Here is an 11,157-nt window from a genome sequence, read left to right on the forward strand (position 1 = left end):
TGTATTTGTGTAGAGTTGGCGCCTTCATTTCAGAAACATATATCTTGTAGACCGGTTCCAAGAATAAAAAAGTGTGATAGATACAAAAAAGGCTCTACATTGTAGCACGCGTCTGCAGAGCGTTTATCGCTGTCGGACCTTCGCGTATGTTGGAGGTCTTACACGGCGCGTGATAACCTTGACAAGCCAGATCGGGACCAACGCTGCTGCCGTCGCAACTGTCGTTTTCCAGAAGAAGGGACCAGTGATGATATAGTGTAAGTCTACATATGTTAGCGGAAGCTTCGTGAACGAAAGCAGATACGCACCATAGTAATCTCCAAGGAACGGCAGAGATGCAATATAAGCGCCAACAGTGACAATCTCAGTCGCAAGCATGATCTTGTTCCACGTGATAATTTCCATGGCGACCATCAACAGCTCATTCAAAAACAAGGCCGTGAAGCTGACTGACACCATCATCTTGAACACAGCCATATCAAGACCAACCAGAATCTGCGCAATGCCTTGTATTATAGCACCCTGATAGACTGAAATGAGAACCCAGATAAAAAAAGTTAAGTAAGACAGCGAGCGGCCCTCCGTCAACTCCTTATAGAGTTCAGGATACATCTCTGCTAGGTCCTCGTCGACGTCGCGATCCAGGACCATAGAGAAGACAGGCATCATTGTGTAGATTGTGGCATAACCAACAAGTAGTAGACCCTGGTAAAGCGCCAGCGGCTCGAATGATGACGAGATCGAGTAAACAGCCTGCGCAACAGAAATAATTAGGCCACGGTGGATAATAAACTGCGCCAGCTTAGCCGACTGTTTATACGAATTTCGACCGTGCCAGACGAGAAGTTTAGTGAGATAGCAGAACTGCAAAATCGAGAAATCCGCAGCAAGGGAAGCCTGGCGTCCTTCTTTTCCAACGATACCGACTCCTACATCGGCCGCTTGAATCATGCTGACATCGTTACCACCGTCACCGATGCAGCAAACGCGCTTCTTTGTCCACGTCTTGATTAGCTTCGCGACCTCAGCTTTCTGCGTGGGTGAACATCGGCAGGCGATAACAGCCGGAAGAGTCACAGCGACCTCAATAAATTCCTTCCTATAGACTTCCAAAAATAACGAAAGGGATTCACCATCGATAAGCAAGCAGCAATCGCCTTTGGTACGGAGATACTCCAACTGATCGAAGGCTATTTCATTTCGTGTCATTCCGGCGATGGTATGTATGTACTGGCCCCTAGGAACTAGCTTCGCAGATACGGCAACGCATCGTGCGGTTTCAACTTTATCGCCTGTCAACATCCAGATTTTGATGCCTGCATTTCGCAGCAATTCCAACGACTGCTTAACATTTTCCTGCAGCTTATCTTCGACACCTGTAAGGCCTAGCAATTCCAAATCCTTCTCAAGATATTCCGAAACGACACGGAGCATCTCGCTATCACGGTCTTTCATAACCAAAGATGCAGCAGTATATTTCTCCAAGAAGACGTTATATGCCTCAGTCGTAAGTTTCTTGCGCCCGATAACCAATGTTCGCAGACCTTCGCGGGCCATATTTCCAGTCTCTTCCTCAAGCCAGTCGTTCTTCTGTACGATGCGAGCCATAATGCTATCAGCGCCCTTCAAGAAAAACCAGATCTCATCCTTTACTGAGTCGCGTACGACGATACCCATTCGCTTGGTTTCGGATGAGAATGGAAAAATCTGTAAAATTTCAAGACGTTGCTCTGCTTTTGAAGTGGCGTATGTCAAAGCAATCGATGTGCGATCACGTCTCGCGAGCGTCAGTCCTACAGACTCAGTCCATTTGACGATGGCAATCTCATCGGGCGAAGCGGCCTGATATGACGACTCACCATCCTCGTAGACCGGAGTGACATTGTGGCATACGGCCAAGGCAAACACCAGATCGCGGACGCGCACGCCAATGTCACGACGGGAACGGGTGTGTTGAGCTGAACCAGAGACATATGCAGCAACTTCGTCCATCGCCTCGCCAGCGTATGAAACAGTTCCAACATGAATCTTCTTGAGTTCCATATCGTTCTGAGTCAGCGTACCAGTCTTGTCGGTAAGGAGGTATTCGATTCGGCCAAGGTCCTCCGGGATGGTGGAGGTACGCACGATAGTTTCCGGTATCGACTTGTCATGCTCGATAAGATACGCGTAGATAGACTTGCCAAGATCGAGATTGACGCGGAGCGAAACCGGAATGATGGATGAGAAAAGAACTAGGAAGCGGAAAATTGATATGTACCACTGTCCGCGAAAACCGGACAATCCAACCAACAACAGCGATAACAAGAACACGCAGATGCACAGGATCTTAGAAAGACTGTTTATTTCGAGCTCAAGCAGACCAACCTTTGCGCGAGCCTTGGACGTATTCATGGCCTGTCTGGTTTCACTACCGGTGTAAATGACACAGCCAATGGCGTGACCAGACGCGAGTACCGTGTTGGCCCAAAGCGTGTTGTCGATCGATAGCGGGAGGTTTGCCGAGTCGAGCGATATGCGACCGAGGAAGGAGTGAATGGATTTCGATGGAGCAGTGGCCATTATTTGTATTGATGACATCGTCTCGTCTAGAAGGGACTGGGTAAGAGGGCACGCGATCCTATTCGGTCAGCCGGTAACGCACCACAATAATAGGTATTAACCAAACAATTACCTCAGCTTCCAATCCGTCTCACCATCCAGCTGGTCCGTACGGATGAATGTCTCTCCATTAGCTTCGGACGACTTCAAAAGGATCATATCTGCGGGAACTCGTTGATCTTTTTTAATAAATACCAAGTCGCCGACTTTCAGGTCCCTCGCACGCACAAAATCAACTTTACCAACAACCTCATAGCCCTCCTTATTGGCTTCAGCATCTCGTCGTCGTCGCGCAATGTCATCAAGGGCTTCTTTGCTCATAGTGACGAAAAGGACGAATACCAGCGGCAAGACATATGATGAGAGATACCCTATCCGGAGAGAAGGCACAATCTGGGAAAGCGCGACGATGAGGAAGTAAAGGTTGATAAAAAACTTGAATTGCTCGTAGAGAATGATCGGAAGAAAGGTGATGGGATTGTATTTTGCGTTGGAGATCGCGTTCGACGGGAACTTGCCATTCTTTGCAAACGGTACCACTACACGTGAAGGCCCGGCGGGCTCAGGCTCCTCGGACTCGTGGTCTTGGTTGTCATCGATCTTGGACATGAGCGGCACGCCATCCTCGCTGTCGTTGTCGTCACGGATGCGAATGGCGACGTCGCCGTTTGGCGAACGGTACTCATCCATGTCGGCAAAGTCCTTCAATGTGGGCGCCGGCGGCATGGTGCGGAGTGTAATGGCCGACGTGGACGACGCGGACGAGATGCGTCGCGAGTCGACTGCCGTTGTGCTTGTACTTGTCGTGTTGTAGGTAATCGTACTGGCTTTGTCGATCAGAGGTTGCAGGCTTTTGTCGGACTCGGTCAAGCCCAGAGGCATGCGGATGACAGCTGCAACTCCGACGGCGGCGGTACAGCAGCAGGCAGTCGAAAGCGAGTGTGGTTACCGCGATACTGACTCGGAGGCGCGCTACTGGGGAAACGACCGGATTGATGCGGACAAGAGCAGTAGAGCTCGTATTGATTCAGGCGACTCACAAGTCGTGATGAATGCAGGTCTCATAGTAAGTGTTTATGCGCCTCGCGATGATTCTTGTCTCGGCGCGGCGGTCACCCGCCACCTTTCGGTGGTGTCTTTACTAGGTTTACGCTAGTCTGCATTACGCTAGCGCTGATTGCAAAAGCCAATTAGATGCGCCTGTGAACTTACAAAACAGGGTTTATTAAACCGTAATATCTCCGTCACTTATACGGCGGTATCAATCTTCGCATACTCGCCAACTACAATATGCATTTAAATCATAACTGCAGCAATTTTCCACATATCGACAGAGACATTCGATAAACAACCTGCCCGACTTTGTGATGCGACCGGCTGGGTTCTTTCTACCATGCGTCGCCTTCATCCTACATACGAATTTCTGTATTATATGCATGAGAACCATTTGCCAATTATCATAAAATGTCTACAGTGGATGAACCTAAACTCCTATGCCTACGCTACAATGCAAATCAAAACAGCCTCTCCTCCAGCTCCCCAGCAGTCCGAATACCCAAACCCATTACCATCTGGATAGTCTGCTCACATATGCCCAAACATCCGGTCAGCACAACAGTCTCTAGCTTCGGATTCGTAGCCTTCACAAGTTTTATGAACCGCGTCATTCCAAACTCCGAAATTGGCGTCTCGGCAATGTCAAGATACTCGAGTTCATGCAATTGCTCGATCGCCCGCAATCCGCCGTCCGAAAATGTCTCATTCATGCCAACTTTCAATACAGTGAGATGAGGCAGCATAGAAATAATTTGGTAAATTAGATTGGGCAGCATCAGCTTGACTTCTCCTAGCACACATCGGTCGTAATAGAGACCAGTACATCCTTGTAGCGATATCTTTCTCAGCTTGTCGCCATTGCACCTAGCCAACGTATCCGCGAGCCTATCGTTAGTCAACCCTGACTGCGGCCCAGAGAGATCTAATTGCTCCAGCGACCCATACTCGTCTGATATCAAAGCCATTCCATCGTTGTCATACTCCGGAATATGACGTAATTCTTCGCGCATCATCGAATTTCTCATATCAACAGGATCAGCCATGTAGGCAACCGGCTGCCCAAATATGTAATGTAAAGTACGAGGAACCACGCCAGCATTCCGCAGTGCCAGCTTTTTGCAAGTCGACATGATCGCCGGCATTCGAGTCGTATTGCTGTACGAGAAATCAAATTCAAGAAGTTTCTTATTCCACCGAAAATCTGAGCGACGGATAATGTACCCATAACTTCCCCGTCCCATGACGCATATGCCGCGGCAACTAAAGGTTTCCAGATTAGGCATCCACCGTATAGCCAAGTCGAGGCATTGCTGGTCCATGGGACATAATCTTGTGATGTCGTCAGGCACACCGCCAAGTTTAAAGACACGCAGAGATGGCAGGGCGACGAAGTTTGTTGAAAAACAGACGGATGTCATGTCCGGCCATATCTGTTGATTTTGCATAGTTCTGGCATACTTATCAAAACGGCATTCCAGAATGTCTAATTTTGGAAACCACAACCGAAGAGGGAGTGAACCGAGAAATTCAAAGAAACGCGGTAACGTGCGCATGGAAATGTGAAGCTCTTCCAATCTGGAAAATACAGATGCCGTATCGTTGCCAAAATTCCTCCAGTCAGAGAGGGATGAGGCAAACCCGTCGTCGACGTGCACTCGGTTCAGATGTTGCAGGAACGGCCCCGCCTGTCTAATCAGCGACTGTGGATCAGGACCCCAAACCAAGGCGGTTGCCACAGTACCGTAGTATTCCGCTCCGATATTGTATGTGACTAGCTCTGACGACGAGTGCTGGAAGATGAGTGATGACCGAAGGATACTGCTGTACTTATCGTCTGACGCAGATATTGGCAACGCGATTTTGCGAACCGACCCCTTTGATTTCACGATGCACGACAAGAGATATTCCCCACTGACACGATCTAGCTCATAGTCTTCAAAATCAAGATATCTGAACGCCAACGCCGGATATAACGTGATATATTCGTTCACGAACGCATACCACGTTCGCGACACCCGTTGGAGGACAAGTATCTCGGGATACGCTATATTTTCTAGTACCTGCTGAAATACCTCCGCCGGAAGCTGATTGGCTGGGTCCTCATTCGAGAGCACTAACCTTTGATCCGGGAGAGTGATCTTGATCGTCGGGCACGCACCATCAGTCAAGGTCGTCACACTGCTTCGTCGGACTGGGTGGTGTGGTGGCATTTCGGCTGCATTGACTTCGAGGGACCCGTCATACTCGTCCCAATCATCGTAATCGCGGTCAACAGAACTGGGAGCATGCGCCATAGCCGAGCAAAGCGGCGGACTACTTTGCACCTGTCAGAAGAATTCCCGACGAATAGACTGAAACGAGAGCAAACTATACCAACCTTCGCGCCCATGGATTTATGGTATCCGCAAACTCGTCGAAGATACCAGCCATTGTAGCGTGCCCGGCGGCGAATTATCAAGCAGACCAACCAGATTGTGATTCTACGCGCAACTGGACCGGTATCAGTATCTGAAGCACGAGAAGGTTAGGGTTATCCAATTTACCCGTCAGGAATGCACACTTACTTGTATTAGACGGCCGACCAGACATACAAAGTTAGCAAGAAATACAACAAAAATGTCTGGTCCTGCCATGGGTCACAAGCAACAACGGCCAGCTCCAAGAAGCTGGCCTCTCATATGTATGTATATATTCATATACATATACATAGACAAATAACAGGAACATAATGGTGATAGAGAAAATTCTAACACCGTTCCTTATGCCCCGTGCCCACAGTCGAGTACGCGTCCCCGGAACTGGTAGTGACCAAGTGGCTTGGATCTCGCTATCCTTGGACTCACCTTGTTCGAGGCGAATCAGCATATCGAATTAAAGAGGAGCCTGTCAGGACTCCTCTTATCCCCCGTGCCCATAGTCGAGTATTAATGTTAGCCAAATGACCAGGTTGTAGGAATTCTAAAGTATACTCGCTTCTGATCGAGGAGGATCTCAGCCAGTTACAGGCTCCCCTCTTGGCTCTCTGCAGACTGTGTCGCTTGCCAGGCGAGTTAGTTCTGTTGAGAATCTATGGTAAGACGATGACGAGGAAGGCAGCAGCAGCGGGGAAAGATGGCCATATTTACAACCAAGCGAGAAGCACAGAACCTGCCGCCACGACCATCCGATCTGTGCGACTCCAGACTCTTGGCAAGCGCCGTCAGCATTCGAATTAATTAATCAATTAATTAATTAATTTGTTGTCTACGGCGCGAATCCACGTCCGAGCGCGATCGTGTTACACTGAATTGGAGTACAGAGACGTCTTGCAGCCGGCAGTGTCGGATCCCTGATCCGCAATGACGCGAACAACCACTCACTATTGGCAAAACCCTCTAGAGAATCTGAAAAAGCGCTGTTTCCAGGATTCCATATCAGCTGGGCCACTGTGGGCGTTTAGTGTTTCGCCAATTGTGGATGAGACAGGGACGCGTTGTTGACGCCGAGCGCGCAACAAGCATCCGATCTGTGTAACGCCCTGTTCCGGACTCACCGCTTGAGCCGCATTCGCGATGCGCGCGGACAGGCAATTTCGAATAAACAAATCACTCAATTCCCAAGCGCGCGTAAATTACCAATCAGTATCTCACTTGTATTAAACTGCCACCAAACCCCGGATTTTGAACATTAGGAACAAAATGCCGAGATCGGGTGGTTCCATCCTGCATGCCACCTGGCAAGACCAGATGGCAAGGAGACAAGGCTCAGCGCACGCCTCGGCCCGTACGGCTAAGTTAACTCGGCCGACCAAGGAACGTGCTCGCATACAAAATCTATCTAAAGGGAACATCCATTTGGACAAAAGTGTAGGGAAAATTCCTCCGGGCAAAACAAAAACCCAGTGGGAAAACAAATATTCCCGGAGGTAAAAACCTAACACTGTTCCTTGCGAGCCTGACGGCTCCCCCCGTGCAACAGTCGAGACCACCCTCCCTCCCCGAAAGGCGAGTGGCTGTGCTCGCATATAGATCTCCCAACAAGAATCTATAGAAAGGAACATCCATTTGGACAAGGGCGTAGGGAAATCCTCCGGGAAAAACAAAAACCCAGTGGGAAAACAAAGAGTCCCGGAGGTAAAACCTAACACTGTTCCTTACGAGCCTGTAAAGGCTCCCCCCTTGACGCCTGTCGACAAGGCGTCGCTGGGACCGGTAGTGGACCAAGTGGCTTGGTTCTTGCCGACTTGGATTCACCCCGGTTCCAGACTGCCCTCTGACCCCCTGTAGTGCTCGCATTTGCTTGACGAGGATCTCAGCCTGTCACAGACTCCCCTCCTGACTCCTTGTCGACAAGGCGTCGCTGGAACCGCTAGTGGGACTAAGTGGCTTGGTTCTTGCCGTCTTGGACTCATCCCGGTTCCAGACTGCCTCTCAACCCCAGTAGAGAACGCGTCGCCGGAACTGGTAATGGACCAAGTGGCTTGGTCATCGCCGTTCTTGAAACCAGTCCTGCTTTGCCCGTCATCGTCTGCTTCCTTTGATGTTAGCCGTGTGATTAGATTGTACGAATTGCAAAAAGTACTCACATGCGTTCAAAGAGGATCTCAGTCAGTCACGACTCCCCTCTTACGGCCATGTAGAACGCGTCGCTGGAAGCGGCTTTGCTCTCGCCGGATCCATTCTCAGTGTCGTTGCAGCGACAATGACAGGGAAACGGGAACAGCAGCAGCGGGGACAGGTGGAGATATCAATAACCAGAGAGGCCACACAAGCCAGCGCGTGTCGGATGCGAGTTCGCGACGGACGCGTCCAAGCGCGAGCAAAAGCGACCGATGTGGGCGCTCGCCGAGTCTTGGTAAGGCCGTCATCAGGTGCGAATACGAATACTTGTATGAGTGATTTGTTGTTCTCGGCGCGAACACGAGCCTGCAAACCCGTCCGAGCGCGATTGTGTTACGGTGTGTTTCGTTAGGTGCGAAGTTTGCGAACATGGACGCATCCAAGCGCGAATTTTCTCTACGCTCGCCCGAGTCTTGGAACCGAGCACAGTGTCAATCAGGTGGAGATAATTATGGCCGGACGAGAGACGCAGAAGTCAGCAATAGCCCGTGTCTGGCGAAGAGACAGAGTGTGAGGCGGCGTAGCCCGCGGTCTGGCGACTCGTGAATTCGTGTTAGCGTAGTTGGAGGCGGCGATGCAAGGCGCGTGTAATCAAGTGAATGAGTGTTTGTTTGGTTGTTTAGCGGCGATTCCAGTGCGTGCGTGTCTCGTGTATCATAATAGTCGATCGCCAAATTCGAGAGTACATCACAGGCGCACATTTAAAATTGATCTCGCTTAGATGTGTTCACATTCATCCATCACGTGCAACACTTGATAGCTGGCTGCGGCAATAATCTGGCTTTCGTCTCTGCTTCCACATGTGCACTGTCATGCCCCTGGCTGGCCTCACCACTTGAGCCGCACTATCCCCGTACTACTTTGCGTTTCTAATCGATGGCACTCGAACCGAGAGGCGACCCGGAGGCTCGCGCGGTACACGGAACACGGAACACGGAATGGCAATCTCAACTGAACTACGCCTAACACGAATTCACCTCTCATCTGAATATATCCCCCACTTGATATTGCGAATATTCGCGAAGTTTTAGCGAATAATTTATTCGCAATCGAAAATTGTTGCGATAATATTCGCAGGCTTTATTCGCAACCCAAAATTTTGCGAATAATTATTCGGGCGAATATTCGTTGCGAATAATATTCGCAATTACGAATATTCGTAACAGCCCTAGTTCACTGTAATGCAGCTGAGAAGTGTATATTCTCGAAACGATTAGATTTCTGCTAGGGTGCATTATGTCGCGCTGTTCGAATGAGTTATCTATGGAATTTCGTGGTTCGTATTCGAGATTTAAATGGATTAAATTCCTCGGAATTACGTACTTAAAGATTGTGCGGTTTTAACTCAGCTGAAATTACTATCTGAAAGGAAAGAAATGAAATTTGTTGCTTTGGCGTTTGACCCGCTTGGATTTCGTCTATCATATCTAGCCTATCGCTCATAACAACTTTGTCGCCGAACCGTACATGCGGACCCATATCTCGGTAATCCAAATGCCCTAACCCGCAAACAGTACTTAAATTTTGAATGGGGTGACCTACACTGGCTCAATGCTTACCGTTTAAATTATTTCCATTACTAAGTCCTTTCTAAGCAAATTCAAGAGACAGAATAATATGCCGTTTACAAAGACGCCTCAAGCTTAGCAACCGCGTCGAAAGCACTCTTGTACTTTTTCTCCCAAGCCCCGTCACCCCCTTCCAATCCTCCTGCGAGCGGCAAGCGAGCACCGTCCCTGTCGCCGAATCCCAGAATTCTTGCGGCACCCTCCTTAACCCCGACGGTGCCGAGGTCAGCGACGACTTCCTCAGCACCAGAGACGACATACTGAATTCTCTGCGCTTCGGCGACTTTACCGGCCATGGAGAGGTTGTACAAATGAACAACGGACTTAGGGAAGATTCCAGCAAGTGCGTCGATTGCGCCGGCCGCGCCTATGGTCAGAATCGGCAGTAGCTGCTGGCCGAGACCGGTAAAGACGTGGAAGTTGTTAGACTTGATGACTGGATTCTGGGCAAGAAGAGTGTGATGGGATATGTTGCCATGGGACAATTTAGTGCCGACGATGTTTGGGTGCTGTGCAAGAGTCTCGAAAGTCGATGGAGCGATATAGATGTTATTCGAGACTCCAGGATAGTAGTAACTAAACACATTTAGCATGCAGGAACTAACAAACTCGAGAAACGTACACCATAATTGGGATAGGAGATTTGTCTGCAACCTGCATGTACCATTCAATCAGTCCACGCTGGGTGACCGCTGTTGCAAAGTAAGACGGTGCGAGAACGAGACCATACTCTGCTCCGCAGTCCTTAGCATCATTGAGCAGGTCAACAGTCTCAACAGTGCTATTGGTACCGGTGCCGGCGATTATGGGGAAATTGGTGTAACCCTCAGCGTCAAGGCCTTTTCGGACATAGGCAATCAGCTCCTTCCGTTCTTCGCGAGTGATGTGGACGGCCTCGCCGGTAGAGCCGAGCAGGACGACACCGTGGATGCCTGACTTGGCTAGATACAGAGTGTGCTTGAGCTGAGTGTCGAAGTCAATTGGAGGATTGAAAGTCGAGTAGGTGGTCGCAGTCTTGGAGACGAAGAAAGTTGGCGAGGGAACATAGATACCAGATGGTAGAACAGCAGGTGAATCGGCGAGCGTCATGTTTGTGTGTATGTAGATTATCTCTCAGGTGGTTCAGTTACGTGTCTTAACAGCAGACAGATAAACAGCACGGAGACCGTGCGAATAAATACATCACGCAGAGTCCGCGGGATGAGGTTTCGTCATAATTCGGAGCATGGCCAGAGTTAGAGCGGGAAGTGGAGTATCACGTCGCCCCAGCCAAAACCGAAGATCGCGTGTAGTGCGGGATGTAACCAACATTGCGGGATATCGCCGCAGATAGG

At 49.6% G+C, this 11,157-nt stretch overlaps 5 protein-coding genes across 5 annotated transcripts; all 5 read right to left on the reverse strand.

The window, feature by feature from the left end:
• Positions 1–123: 123 nt before the first annotated feature.
• On the reverse strand, positions 124–3,210 carry POJ06DRAFT_197265 (uncharacterized protein; the record flags this gene model as incomplete). The annotated part of the gene is made up of 2 exons (XM_056185066.1): positions 124–2,620; positions 2,675–3,210. The coding sequence occupies 2 exons, from the start codon at positions 3,208–3,210 to the stop codon at positions 124–126; spliced, it is 3,033 nt and encodes a 1,010-aa protein (XP_056044240.1).
• Positions 3,211–3,918: 708 nt separating this feature from the next.
• Positions 3,919–6,356, reverse strand: POJ06DRAFT_253686 (uncharacterized protein). Its single transcript, XM_056187674.1, has 3 exons — positions 6,283–6,356; positions 6,035–6,180; positions 3,919–5,973 (listed from the first exon to the last, which is right to left on the reverse strand). The coding sequence occupies exons 2-3, from the start codon at positions 6,085–6,087 to the stop codon at positions 4,116–4,118; spliced, it is 1,911 nt and encodes a 636-aa protein (XP_056044241.1). The 5' UTR covers positions 6,088–6,180; positions 6,283–6,356; the 3' UTR covers positions 3,919–4,115.
• A 919-nt stretch (positions 6,357–7,275) lies between these two features.
• Positions 7,276–8,184, reverse strand: POJ06DRAFT_111634 (uncharacterized protein). The gene has a single exon (XM_056184082.1). It carries the CDS (start codon positions 7,929–7,931, stop codon positions 7,470–7,472), a length of 462 nt encoding a protein of 153 aa, XP_056044242.1. The 5' UTR covers positions 7,932–8,184; the 3' UTR covers positions 7,276–7,469.
• POJ06DRAFT_253689 (uncharacterized protein) lies at positions 7,284–7,596 on the reverse strand. Its single transcript, XM_056187675.1, has one exon. It carries the CDS (start codon positions 7,460–7,462, stop codon positions 7,292–7,294), a length of 171 nt encoding a protein of 56 aa, XP_056044243.1. The 5' UTR covers positions 7,463–7,596; the 3' UTR covers positions 7,284–7,291.
• Positions 8,185–9,734: 1,550 nt separating the features above from the next.
• Positions 9,735–11,104, reverse strand: POJ06DRAFT_253693 (uncharacterized protein). Its single transcript, XM_056187676.1, has 2 exons — positions 10,446–11,104; positions 9,735–10,399 (listed from the first exon to the last, which is right to left on the reverse strand). Exons 1-2 carry the CDS (start codon positions 10,910–10,912, stop codon positions 9,880–9,882), a joined length of 987 nt encoding a protein of 328 aa, XP_056044244.1. The 5' UTR covers positions 10,913–11,104; the 3' UTR covers positions 9,735–9,879.
• Positions 11,105–11,157: the final 53 nt, after the last annotated feature.

The sequence above is a fragment of the Lipomyces tetrasporus genome, assembly GCF_029532465.1.
Source record: "Lipomyces tetrasporus strain NRRL Y-64009 chromosome Unknown POJ06scaffold_5, whole genome shotgun sequence".
NCBI lineage: Eukaryota > Fungi > Ascomycota > Lipomycetes > Lipomycetales > Lipomycetaceae > Lipomyces > Lipomyces tetrasporus.